Source organism: Bombus impatiens, unplaced genomic scaffold, assembly GCF_000188095.3.
Source record: "Bombus impatiens unplaced genomic scaffold, BIMP_2.2 scf_0418, whole genome shotgun sequence".
Lineage (NCBI taxonomy): Eukaryota > Metazoa > Arthropoda > Insecta > Hymenoptera > Apidae > Bombus > Bombus impatiens.
Genome location: NT_176837.1, coordinates 2,780,632 through 2,794,203, shown reverse-complemented (window position 1 = coordinate 2,794,203; position 13,572 = coordinate 2,780,632). Strand labels below are relative to the sequence as shown.

The window sequence follows — 13,572 nt, the reverse complement described above, 5'->3', positions numbered from 1 at the left end:
GGGGGGGGGAGACTAGCCTGTCCTCTCTCTCTCTCTCTCTCTCTCTATATATATATATATATATCTATATCTATGTGTGTGTTAGATACGTATGCGATGTGGCATAGCGTGGCGTGGATAGTAGAAGCGCGAGAGGCGCCCGTATAAATGATCTTCATGCATATTTATGCGCTTTTCGCTCAAAACCGCCGGTGTCCGCTAACAGGGTGACGCAAACACGCTCACCCCTCGCCTCGAAAGCGGATACCCGAAAAGCGCTTTGAAAATTTCCAGTTGAGCGAGCCGAGCCGCACGCTCGCGCCACGTCGGCTACATATTCTTTTTTTTCTCTCCCTCACCCCCCGTATACCCTTTCCCCCGCTGTCGACTGTCCCGCGGTCCAGAGTGCTCCCGACCACCCATTTTCGATAGCGCATACATATACATATATACAGACCAATATACACAGGACACGTACATATACACACCTGCCACACGGTGTGTCACTGTGCGCAGATTTTTTTTTATCCGTGCGATCGCTTTTTTCTCTTTTTTTTTTTTTTTTTTTTTTTGTTCAGGGTATCGCAAAAGCGGGATCAAACGGATGATGGTGACAAAAAGAGAAAAAACCTCGCGATGGGTCTGGACCGTTTGCAGCATGGAACTCGCTCGCTCGCTCGTTGTTGCGCATGCGCGCGTGCTGGTGTGATTCGTTATATCGGGGCGCAGCGCCACTCGAACGTGACCAAAGGCCGGAATTTCGTTAATTTCTTTTCCCGCCGTGCTGCCCACAGAGGTGGCAATTAAAATCGTGTGAAAGGGCGGAAGGTATGCGTATAACGAGTATTCCGGGGTTTTACGATTCTCGTGGAGAGAGCCGCGGCGAGGAATTCGATCGTGAAGGGGAGCGTGTGGCGCGGAGGGGTGCGCACCCGCCGCGCCCGCCGCGCGGCGGTCTTCTGTGGTTTTTTGGAATTGCTGCGAGGGAGAAGGGAATGTAATGCGTCGTAAAAGGAAGCGCGGAAATTAACTGGCGCTAATTTGATTCCAGGCACCGACGTTAAAATGGGTTTTGATGCCTCGGACCGTAAGTTCTTTTTCAGATTCCACGCTACCAAGTACAATATATAGTGTTGTAATTTTGATGGAATTCTCTTTCTAATAATTTGCAGATGGATATAGCATATGATTTCATACGTATTATGCCGTAATTAACCTTTCTACCTACTGGTTTGCTGATGTGTCGCAGCTGAGATACGTTTTCGTCGATGATACACGCGTGTTGATTTTCTTTGGCGAAAATACGCGGTTTATTTGATCCATCAGAAGCATATTTTATGAGTAACGTACGTCGAGGAATCATTATCTTTATCGGTATTTTTGTTGACTTTTCTAGCTAAATGAACGAGGCTTTGTACCATCGAACAGTAGATTTCTCCTTAGTTTCTCTTGTTTTATTAGTATTAACTCCGTTACTCCGATATTTCTCTTATTTTCCACGAGAAATCACGATAATATTTGCCTCCGAGCACAGACGAGTACTATTTTCGTTTATTTAATGGTTCTATTTTCCATATCAAAATACCATATATCCAAATTAAAAATAGAAAAGAATCTACCGTGATATATTCAACGTTAAATTATACAAGAAATTCTTTTTTTATTTTTTTTTTTTTACAACAAAATTAACGATAAAAATAGAAAATCGCTTAGGACTATCAAAGGGTTAAAATCCTTAGAAGCTAATGGGAGCTTTGTATTCTTTCATCGAAATGAGAAGCAACGATACTCACCGCCATTGCTTTTTAAATCATCGGGTTGACCACGATGCAATTCCGTTTTACTCAACATCGACAATGGATGAGCCGCTGTTGTGCCCGGTGCTGTGGCAGCAGCCGGCGTTAAGCCAAGGCCAAGAAGAGCCGCGGAGGCGGAAGTTGGCACCGGAAGTCCAGCAGCTGGTCCTAGTCCCGGAAGTCCGGGTAGTCCTGGATGAGCACCTATCGCCGTGCCCGGTGGCAATTGTTGAGCATGCATTTGCTGCAGCAGTCTTGATATGTCAGGTCTCTGTTGCTAAAACACAGAAAAAATAGTTATCACTGTGGTTCAATTTTCACATATAACAACGTTATTTTATTGATTGAATTAATTAATCTTTCGTTATAAAGGAAATAATTTTGTACAAAGAGAATAGCCATCGAATACACATAGTATTATTGTCTAATTGATTTCTTTAATACTATAGGAATAGTATTGTATTAATATTGTCTGTGTTTAAATTTTGATTGCGTTTCATCTATCGTAACACTATTGGTTTATTTAAGAACAAAGGAGTTAAATATAAAAATTGAATTCTTCATACGTTTCAAATATTCGACATTCTATATATACCATTATTTGTACTTATGTAAATTCATACTTTTATGAATACAAGAAAAGAGATAGAAATTATACAGAAATGTGTGTTTCGTTTATTAGATATATTAGAACAAGCTCTTTCTCCATTCGACACATTTTTAAATATTACATTGCATTCTGTGTATTTATCACCTTCGAATCTTCCATAAAACGCATAAAACTTCGCCACCGATAATAATCACCGATAACTCGAACCACAGAAGTACGTCCCCTGTGGACGTTTCCTTAGATGACACCATCCATCGGCGTCAGGATGAAATGTCATCGCCGAGAAAATCCAAGCTGACGTTATACGCCCCGAGTAAGGGGTGAAAACGAATCCGTGTTCGAGAACCCTTGCAGACCAATGGCGATGGCCACGGTATCCCAAGAGCCACTCCATAAGACGCAACGAGAAATAGAGGGAGAGAAGGTGAATCAACGAACACAAGAGCGGACAGACCGGTGAAGAGCAAACGGGAAGACGAAAAAAGAAACTCAGCACGAAGAAGACAGAGAACAAGTTGTCGAGGGCAGGAGAAATCCAATGTTAGATCAAGAGGGGATAACAGAGGCCGGTAAACTCGTTACGTGAGCGAATCATGCTTATCGTGGATTTCACTTAGGTATTTAGGGATCGACCGAGAGGAACAAAGAAGAGTAGAAGGGGAGAGAAAGTAACACACGATTCTCGTAGAACGAGGGTCGTGGTCGCACCGACGAGGGTGGATTATGCGAAATAACCCCTCTCGGGCTACGCGCCGATTGTGTACGATAGTTATTTTCCTGGACTGTCGCTGAATGGGCCAAAAGGGACGGCGAGGGGTCGCGGCTTGGCGTGTGTGTATACAGCTTGTATGGTCTTCCCGCAGCACAGTTTACCCCCTAGGGACGTATTTGCACCGCCCTACGCACGTGTACCTACTCCACGGATGTAGCTTGCAATTTGCCTTGCGGCCACTCGACTTCCGGCGAGGGGCTTTTGACGCGCAACAACTTTTTCTATGCTGTGAAGCCCGCTCGACGAACGACCAGGAAGGGGCCACGGGGATCGCGCCGCGAGACGGTGAAACGTTTGCAAGAGAAGGAAGGCCTCGTTGACGTTCATTTTTCAGGGGTATCGATTTTTTCAAGAAACGCCCCGCTTTTTCGAGGTAGCCGTCGAGAGCTTTTATCGACGTGCACGGTAAACGGTCTGCGGCGTTTGATGTTTCGCGCGATATTTGCTGCGGAATTTCCCTTCCTTTTCTTCTTTTTTTCGAACGCTTTGTGGACATCGGTTAGTGAGCTTTGCAGTGGGAGTTTTAAACGTTTGGAAATATTAAGTCGGCGGTTAATACTAGGTCGAGGATATTTGAACGGCTTCATATTTTTGTGAACATAATTGAAAGAGTAGGACGTTTTTATATTACGTTTGCTTTATATGCAGAGTCAAATGTTGGATGTGTAAGTGAAGAGAAAGAGAGAGGATGAGGAAATGAATAACGCGATTAAAATTGCGATAAAACAGAAGTAGAATAGAACAGTAATCGCGGAAGAGAGTTCAAGTTTCTAAACAAAGAGCGACCTCGATTAATGGTGCAACTATTTTAACAATTATGGACTATTTTGATCACTCGCAGATTACGTCTTCGTGCTGGAAAAGTAGTTCTATTTTAAATATGTTTACCCCGATAGGATATTTTAGCCGTTGCTAAAGCCATGTTTTTACGGAGAGAGGCGAATGCGCGGAAGAATTTATTTTTACAAGGAACATTCGAATACTGAATAATTTTATCGAATACCGAAGATAACCTTTCGCTTCGTCTAAATTTAACTCGACCACTTGAAAGCACGTTGCTTTCGAATGACAGAAATACGCGTCCACTGGACATTATTATTATTGGGCAGACATTAAGACGCATTTTAAACGAATCTACCAAAAATATAACACCGATAACGTCGTTGGTACAGCTTAAATAATCGACTGATTTTATTAACGTTCATTTCATCGGGAGATTCGCAGCCACTGAATCACAACTTTCCACGGATGTTCACCAGTTCCAAGAATACCATTTACATAAATTACCCTTTTTTATTTCGAACGCTACGCTATATCCATAATACTACCATTACCACCACGCCGTATAATCATTTTCCACTTTATACATAACAAAACGTATCGATTACCCCTGATCAAATTTCGGACACCCCTGACCAAAATTTCCACCCCTGTATCATCCATCAAACATGCGTAAACGTCAGTTATAATATTTTCCCCATTTCACAAACCAACATCAATCGAAAAAAGAAAAGAAAAATAAAAGTAAAAATACAAAGCACGGAAACAATTGTCGAACGAGCAATAGACACGCGATATTCAAAAGGCAACAGGCTTGAGTTGTTCCGTAAATGTTCATTTTCCTGTATCCTGAGTTCGATTTTTGTATAATAAAATATTCTATTTCGCTGATTTTAGAGCTATGCAACAAGAATAACTCGGTTTCCTATCGAAGAAGAAAAAGATATACTGTTTCTCAATACGATCTCAATGTAATGACGTGGCGCGAATAATAACTGATTTCGGTTTATAGCCCGACGATTCAATAAAAAGGCATTCTAACTACCAAAGTTTCTAAATACTAACTCATCGTTATGCAACCGAAGAGTGAAGAGAGAATTTTAGATTAGAAAAATAGTCCGCTTCCAGTGTCGTCGGTTGAAGTTGATAAACATTACTACCACATTGATCTTCACCCTTTTGATAAGATTCTCGTATTGTTATTAAAAATCGTCCAAAGCGTCTCGAAGTTCCAATCCTTGTGCTTGTGACCGACGGTTTGACCTGATGGGGTGGGGAAAGAACCGATGTCGAAGCGGCGTTGTTCGCAACAAACACGTACATGTATAGCGAAAATCGGCGAGCATAGGCCACGTTGAGCGTGCACGAGCCCCCGACGGTATTCAATTCGTATTCGAAGCAACGCGAGAGAATCGACAGGGGGGAACAGGGGGCGTCGTCGTTCGTGCAACGCGGCAAACGAAACGTAATAGTCCCAAACGAGGTTTAACGCGGCGTGAATAATACGCGGAAAGGGAAGCTACAGTACGAGGAGGGTTGGCTGGCCTGATGCCTGAGGGGAGGATCGGTCCGGCACCATCGCGCAGTGCCGGAGGTGCGACTCGTCCATACCTGTACGTTTAAATACGTGTCAGGGAATATCCTGTATGCGTCTGTACAAATGCATCCCCCTTGGCTGGCTGGTTGGCTAGCTATCGTATCTGTCTGTGCGTGCAGGAAAGCGTGCGATACGCGCGTTCAAAGGTGCAAGAAGAAGAGGAAATGGGGAACGAAACGAGACAGGGTGAAACAGAGAGGTGCAATGGGATACAGCGGAGACAAGGAACGGTGGAAGCGAGATAGGAGAAACGGGGCAGGGAGAATTGCGTTCCAGCGTGCAGTGTTATTAAACGAAATATTGATTCAACCCCTGTTTACCGAGTAATACATATTCATGGGGGTTGGCGCTTATGTCTATTTGCCTCTGTCGTCCCTTCAGCCTTTGGCCCCTGCCGTTCTGCCCTGTCCGTTTCTGTCTCCCTTCTGCGTTCGTCGTTGCTTTCCACTACGCTTTCCTTTTGTATATTTATATGTATATATGTGTACCTTACTCTATCTCGTTCGATTTATCTCTACCTTGTTTTCGCGTCTTTATTTAGCATGTTCCAACCCTACGACGATAGAACTGGAAACATTGGAACGTCTCCCCTTGGTAAGTACATCAGCATGCGCTAACCACATGTGCGAACGAGAGGAGTGCATGTGCACGTGTAACGTTGCCGGCTTCACCTTGTATTAGCCACTGGCCGGCGCTGAGTGCACGCGCTGATTATGCGTCCCCACATGCCGATGACGCGTATTACGCAACTGCAGATTGCGGTTTGTGTCACGACCTCGATCCGACGATTTCTAGCGGTCAGGCCTGCGCTCGTTAAATCGAGGACGCCCCAACGAGAGCATGATTCTGTCTGCGGTGATCGGGCCAGATAACGTTTGATGGCTCTTTTTTATTTTTCTGGCGGGTTGGTCGGTTTTTATGGCAGACTCGTGGTAATGACGTAGTAAATTTCAATGGCAGAAGAAATCGCACGTCGAAATCAGAAATCAAAAGCAACAGTTCTCTTTTTTCTGTAGAAAACAACTGGTATAATTAACAGCCGGCATTCGAATTTCTATGATGCTTCGTTACAAGCATTTCGACCGTCAAAATTTAATCTGACCCATTCCGGTAAAGATACTTCGATCGCCGACAAATTTGATATCAGCCAGACGAAGTTCAATTAACTTTCTTTATCTACATATATCGTTTCATTCAGTCTTACGTCAAACGCATCTCGCGATGAGACAAAACAAAAGAAAAAGAAAGGGAAACAAACAAGCATAATTTGATCAATTTTTATTGAACCGTGTAAAGTTGAATTAACTACTCCGATTAATAAACTTATTTGAATCCTATTAACGCTTTGACTGACACGTTGGTCATACATGACGGTTTCTCCTGTGATCACGGTGGTCATTGGTGACCGGAAAGGACTCTCCTTCTCTCTTAACACTTTGACTGCTACGTTGGTCATGTATGACGAACTTCTTACAATTGTAAAAATTGAATGAAAACTGAGAGTTAGGACATTTTGAATATAACCGATAAATAGAAGATACTTTGAAATAAAAAGTGCCCCATTGATCATTAAACATTTTTATTAGAACATCAATAAAAAAAAAATGAGAACAAATTTTGCATCTAATTACTGAAAATTCTCAACGCGAGAATTGATTGTAATTTCAACAAATAAATAAAAAAAAAAATATCTTGCATCTAACGGTGCACTGTGTTGAAACACTTTAAACATAAATGTGGTTCATCAATACAATCTGGACAATAGGTGGTCACCTTTTTGGTCCGATTCTTAGCAATTTTTGATCTTAACTGTTTAACATTTTTTTATAGCACTCTCTGCAAAATTAAAAGCACTCTCTGTTTAAAATGTCCTACTGGACAAATTGTAAAATGTAAATAAATAAATAATAAAAAAAAAGTACTCTTAACGAAACAGTAAATTGCGACTTTAAGATACCTACAGTTAAATTCAATAATAATTTCAATAATAGATATAACATAAGAATTAACAACCACCAAAACCCAGTTACTCAATTACTTGACACGACGAATCAGATCCGCAGACTAAAAAGACATTACTCTCTAGATTTAAACATTAGATTCAGCTAGAAGCAAACATACGATAATCATTTATTATTTACGTTATAGTACCACGTCAGAATAATTTACTTATAATTCTCAATGAGAATTGATTGTAAACTACTTCCAAATAAAAAAAAAGAAAAGACGGAAGGTACGCTTGCCCTTTTTTCTTCTGCATTTCGTGTCGCACAGTTAGAAGTGTGCACATTCTTTACTATTCTACACAAAATGAACAAATACTGCTTATTAATATCTTCTACACGTTTCAACAATATATTCTGGACGTTTTGCTTACGACGAAATAACGAATGCGAATGGTTTGTTGAAATAAACGAAATCTTGTTATAATATGTCTCTATCGACTGTTAGCAAGGCGCCAGGGTCCATTGGGAAAGGATGTTGTCCTATATCATCAATTTATTATTATTTTACTATTTGAATAATAAAAATACTCCCGTGGCGTCCTGATCGAAACATGTGATTTCGACGTGGTAGTCAAAGTGTTAACATACGTTGAAGTGGGTCCCACTTCCAGGAAAACTCCACATCTTTTCTAAAGCTTAGTTTTCTTAGTCTTTGAAACCATTCGGTATTGTTTAGCACTAAATCAATTTGAAGGGCCTCTCAGCCTTATAGTTTTCTAGGAACATGCCTTGCACAGATGCTGCAACGAGGTACAGACAGGTCAGTTTTCTGTAATTGAGTAAATACCCATAGACCCATGGCCTCGAAGCTCTTTCGTAAAGTAAAGCTGCCAGCCTGCGGATCTGGACTAACATACACATTGTACTTATACTTGCTTAAATATATTTCCTATTATAAATACATCCATCCACGCATTTTCTCTCTCCCTCTATTACGAGATAAAATCTTAACAAAATAAAATATTATTAAATGCAACTAATAAATTTCTCCCATATCGTATATTATATCGTATCTTATTGTATTCATTTATTGTATCGAAGCATATGCACTTACCTATAACACTAATAAATTAAACCTATCTATAATAAGTATAACTTATTGTAAATAAACAGCCATGTCACTGCGCCACGCCAGAAAAATTACTGAAAATTCTCAACGCGAGAATTGATTGTAATTTCAAAAAAAAAAAAAAAAAAAAAAAAAAAAAAAAATTTATTGTATCGAAGCTTATGATTGTTACAGTCTTTTCGTATGTATGGGCGCTCGTTGCATTTCGTTTTTATCTGAGTTTATTCCTTTTATGCTATTTATCTAGGTAGATCAATATCTTAATTTATTACACGTGTTATTATACAGGGTGGGCAGAATAAAGAGCGATTTTGAAAAGCGCGGCAATCGTATTGTGTCGATGGGAGAGAGTGGGGACGCTGTATCAATGGAGCGGCGGACCCCTCTTCAGCATCGCGCGTATACTGCCAAAGCGTTTTATCAAAACGATGCTTTCCGCAACCATTTTAACATTCAGACCGATGCCGTCTGATTAAAAAATGGGTCGAAACTGAAACATGGGTGGTTTGAAGAGACTTCGTCAACGACGAGAAAAACGCCTGGAAGACCAAAAACAGTGCGTACACCCGAAAACAACATGTAACAGCGTGTAAGAGTTGCGATCGGAAGAAGCCCGCGTCGTTTGGCTCGCCAGCGCACAGCGCTACATTTAGGATTTCCAATAGAACGATTAGATGAATTTTACACAATCATCATCCGTACGAAATCCAAATGGTTCAGGCTCTTAAAGGAACAGATAATGTGAACCGAAGACGGTTTCGTGAAGAATTATTAAATTTAATTAATCAAGACATTACAAATAATTCAGGGATGAGTGGCGAGGCCCGTTTCCAGACAGGAAGTGGTTCAAATTCCACTGGCAATGCCGCGGAATGTAACGAATAACTTGAGAACCCGGCTGGAAGCATGTGTATGCTTCAGCGAACGTCATATTACCAGAGTTATTTTGAAAAATTAGTTACTTTTCCATTCTAACATTTATTTTTCTTTAATACCTTTTTACGTATTTGAAGGCGGTGAAAATAACATTTCGAAAAATTGATTGTTCCTTTTTACAACTTCTTAAAAATCGCTCTTTATTCTGTCCCATCCTATACATCTTCTATGTGTCAGTCTTTCAGTCTTTGGTGTTTCGTTCCTGTTCCTTCTTTTTCTGTTCGTTCATGCGGAAAGCATCCAACTTTCTGCTTCCCTTCGCGAAGTTTGCCAGTTGTCATATATGTTTCTCGGTTTGTTGTTACTATTTCTGCCCATTGCTTGCTTCTCGGTGCGATTGGTCTGATCTCTATATACAAATACATTGTGTAGCCGCTCAGTATATGTTTCCGATTTTCTGCGTCTCTCATATCGCAATACAAATAAATCATCATTTCTTAAAAAGAATCCCTCGTACTGGGTTTTTCTGCTCGCCGTATATGATTACTAAATTTCCCTTTAGCCTGCGGTGTTTTTAACGCGCATGTAGCTGCGCACGTGCAGAAAGAGTAATTCAAGCGTGTCCGGGGCCACGAGGACCGTGCATTCGTTTAGGCGATCGGGAATTATTCAAGTCGTGCACGCGAGAACCGACACGGAACTCAATTATACGTGCCGCGGCGGTCGAATGCCAATTTCGCATTCGTCGACCCTGCTATCACCGGCATGCAGCCTATGAGTATGAGAAAAACGTTTCCCACCGGAAGTCTGTCGTACACGAGACGCGAAGAAAGGACTCGGCTTACCTACACCTCGTTCCCTTTTCAGCTTGCACGAGTACACACGGTCGCGCGGTTAGATTCGGTGGACTATTATGTAAATTGAAGCTCGCTCGACAACGACGGACGTACGCGATCTTGGGTGGCGGGAAAAAAATTCTTTTTCTTTTCTTTTTTTTTTTTAAAGTGGAAACGCGTTTGCGACTCGTCCAGGTCAGGTAATGGATACGCAAGGGTGATTCACCCGACTTAACGACCTTAAATTACCCGCTCGCCGAATAAACGGCTGGTCGCGTGTAAAATTGTCTCGCGTTTTGCCTGCTGCGGTAGGTTTTTGCGTGTGCACCCATCTTTTTTTCGTCGCCAAAATATCGCAGATCATGTTGTGGCTTCTAAGTGCAACATGCGATACTTCGCTTTGAAGATACGGAAGATATGAGAAAAGAGGAGGTGTATGGGATGGGTTGAAACGATCATTCTGTGTACATGGGTTCTGGGTAGTTTGCCGATCTTTATGCATTTATAATGTGAAAGTACCAAATTGCGCAGAATGCACATGGTATGAAAAAACGTATAAAACATGCAAGTATAGTGATTTGTATAATACTTGGTAGGTAGAACAATTTTCTAGCCAAGTTCTAGCTTTTTTTAATCATATTCTCGAGAATATGGGTTTGCATAAAGATAAAGTCTAGTTATTTATACGTATCTTACAAGAGTAACAAACGGTGTTACTCTCTGGTTATAAAAGTGTACAACAGGCTAAATTCTATACATTTTTTATGCGACTAAATTGAAGTTATTGGACGTGTGGTCCAATTGGAAAAGGCGAATCGTACGTAAAATGTACAATCTAATAAAAACATTTAATTGTGACTCGTTTGTATTTCTACATCGGCAAGCATACGAATATCATTCGTATGATTTACAAATAATAAAACGACACGTAGCAATATTGCACTTTCGCGTTTATCGCAACGGTTCGAATCAACACGACGAAGAGGATGAAGGTTAACGAAAGCTCGACTATATCTCAATGAAAAAATTTACGACACCGATAAAACTTATTTAAAGCGATCCTTTAAACGTCCACTCGATTGTATCCGAGGTACTGAAACTGACAGATCATTACTAAACCTTTTCCTCGACGGAAACGCGTAATTTCACGATGCACCTGTTGCGATATCCTGACGCGTAATGCTGATCGAACAACCGCTCTCCTCTGTTGGAAAATTAGTCAATTACGGAGCATGACGCGCACTTACCCCAATTATGGAGTTCAGCTCCGTCATCGTGACCTGTTTCGCCCTATCAACAGCGGTTGCAACTTGCTGTTGATGTTCCTGAGACAGAAAGGGCAGGATCTGTCCGATGATAGCGTTCAGTCTCTTCGATATTTCGGCCTGTAAAAGGAACAAAGGTTCTAGGTTAACGAGAAACGTTCGTCCCCGATTAATATTTATATAAAAACAACAATATATGGACGATCTTGCGCAATAATTTATCAAGTAACAACGTTAGGTGTAGAAATTAATTCGCTGTCTTTCAAAATAAATTTATCATTTATTTATCCATGTAGCTTTTGGAGCAATAATTTTTTCTTTTTTCTACTATTTTTTTTAGCATTTGAAGTAATGTTACGTATGCTGCGTGTTAGAAATGTTAAAATTGAAAATCTCAAAATAGTGGGGAAGCGTTTAAATTTCATATGGATTCGTAATTATTGAGTCAAAGTAAAAATATCAAATTAAATCGTATAAATAATGTCAATGAACTGACAAGTTACGAGTTATAATTACAAACTTCTATCTTATAATTTCATAAATTTCCGCCAGAAATTAGATGATCGGCTGAGTCGTAATTCGTGAAATTTACTTAAAAATCTCGATTCGCGATACTGCGTGTTAGAAATGTTAAGATTAAAATTGGAAATCTCAAAATAGTAGGGAAGCGTTTAAATTTCACATGGATTCGTAATTATTGACTCAAAGTAAAAATATCAAATTAAATCGTATAAATAATATCAATGAACTGACAAGTTACGAGTTGTAAGTACAAACTTCTATCTTATAATTTTATAAATTTCCGCCAGAAATTAGACTCGTTATTTGCGAAATTTACTCAAAGATCTAGATTCGCGAGATCATCAAACGCGGTGGCTGTTGTACATAAGAATTTGGTAGCACTGGTAATTTGTAACACGTGACTTGTACAGTTTCACTGATAATATTAGTTTTTCATTGAATGGTGTAAGAGCGAGCCGGTCACGGTTCGTCGCTTTTTTAACTTGGCACAGTGGGTGATCGGTCGACGCGTGAGAGCTACGCGTAGTAAAACGTGCCGGCAACAAAGTGCATAAAAGAGGAAGGAAGCTTTTATTTCGCTTTCGCGGTGAACACATGCTTTCCAGCTGCCCGGAGAGATGGAAAATATTTTTGGCCCACTCACTTTTCGCAAGCAGAGTGTTTAACCGTGGACACTTTTAACACGCGATGCGGTAAAATTAGACGTACAAAAGAACCAGATACACCGCTGTGAAATTACGTTTCAACTGTTTGGTTTCGTCGACTGTGTCTTGCTGGAGTTTTAATTGGCGAAGCGTAGATGTTTGTTACACAGATATCAGAACCCTAAACTTTTCCAGCAACGAGACTACAGATTTAGAATATTTTCTTCTAAAACATTACACTGCGTGGATATTTAATTTCACCTATTCTTAAGAAATATCGACTTGAAAGAGGAAAAAAGGAATTCTTTAAACTTTTTCTTATAATATTCCATACTGTCGTAATACCATATACCGTAATCACACTATATAATGTATATTTGTATAATTAATTTATCGACTCGATTCGTATATTAATATATCATAAGGAAAAAATTACAATAAAAATTCCTCTCAACCAAAAGTTTCCAATTTCTAACGTTCCCTCAATTTGTTTTACGCTCGATTGCATATTTACATCCGATCAAAGTTATTTACCAAAAATTAATGTGTGCATAATTCTACCGTAAAATCGTTCGACCTGTTTGTTCCGCCGGTTAATTAATATTTTGCCGCGGCAACTCGATAACATTTTGTAAAGGAAACAGGCGGAATGCAAGCAATATTCATCGAACCCGCGTATTTCTAGCATGGATGGGCTGCGTCTCTATTTTCGTCGCAAGAAGCTGGTAAGAGGCGGTGGAACCGCGGAAATAAGCGACGCAGCCAGACATAAGGAGGATGATTAACGAGACGCGTAGAAAAGCTGCGCGTCACGGCTCGG

General features: G+C 40.4%; 1 protein-coding gene across 1 annotated transcript in view; it reads right to left on the bottom strand.

Moving 5' to 3' along the window:
* LOC100740780 (protein groucho-like) overlaps positions 1 to 13,572 on the bottom strand; it is a 78,093-nt gene that overhangs the window by 18,770 nt on the left and 45,751 nt on the right. Inside the window, exons 5-6 of the mRNA XM_003490269.3 lie at positions 11,569 to 11,706; positions 1,773 to 2,052 (exon numbers count right to left, since the gene is read on the bottom strand). Coding sequence (XP_003490317.1) covers positions 1,773 to 2,052; positions 11,569 to 11,706 — 418 coding nt within the window. The remainder of the gene's footprint in view (positions 1 to 1,772; positions 2,053 to 11,568; positions 11,707 to 13,572) is intronic.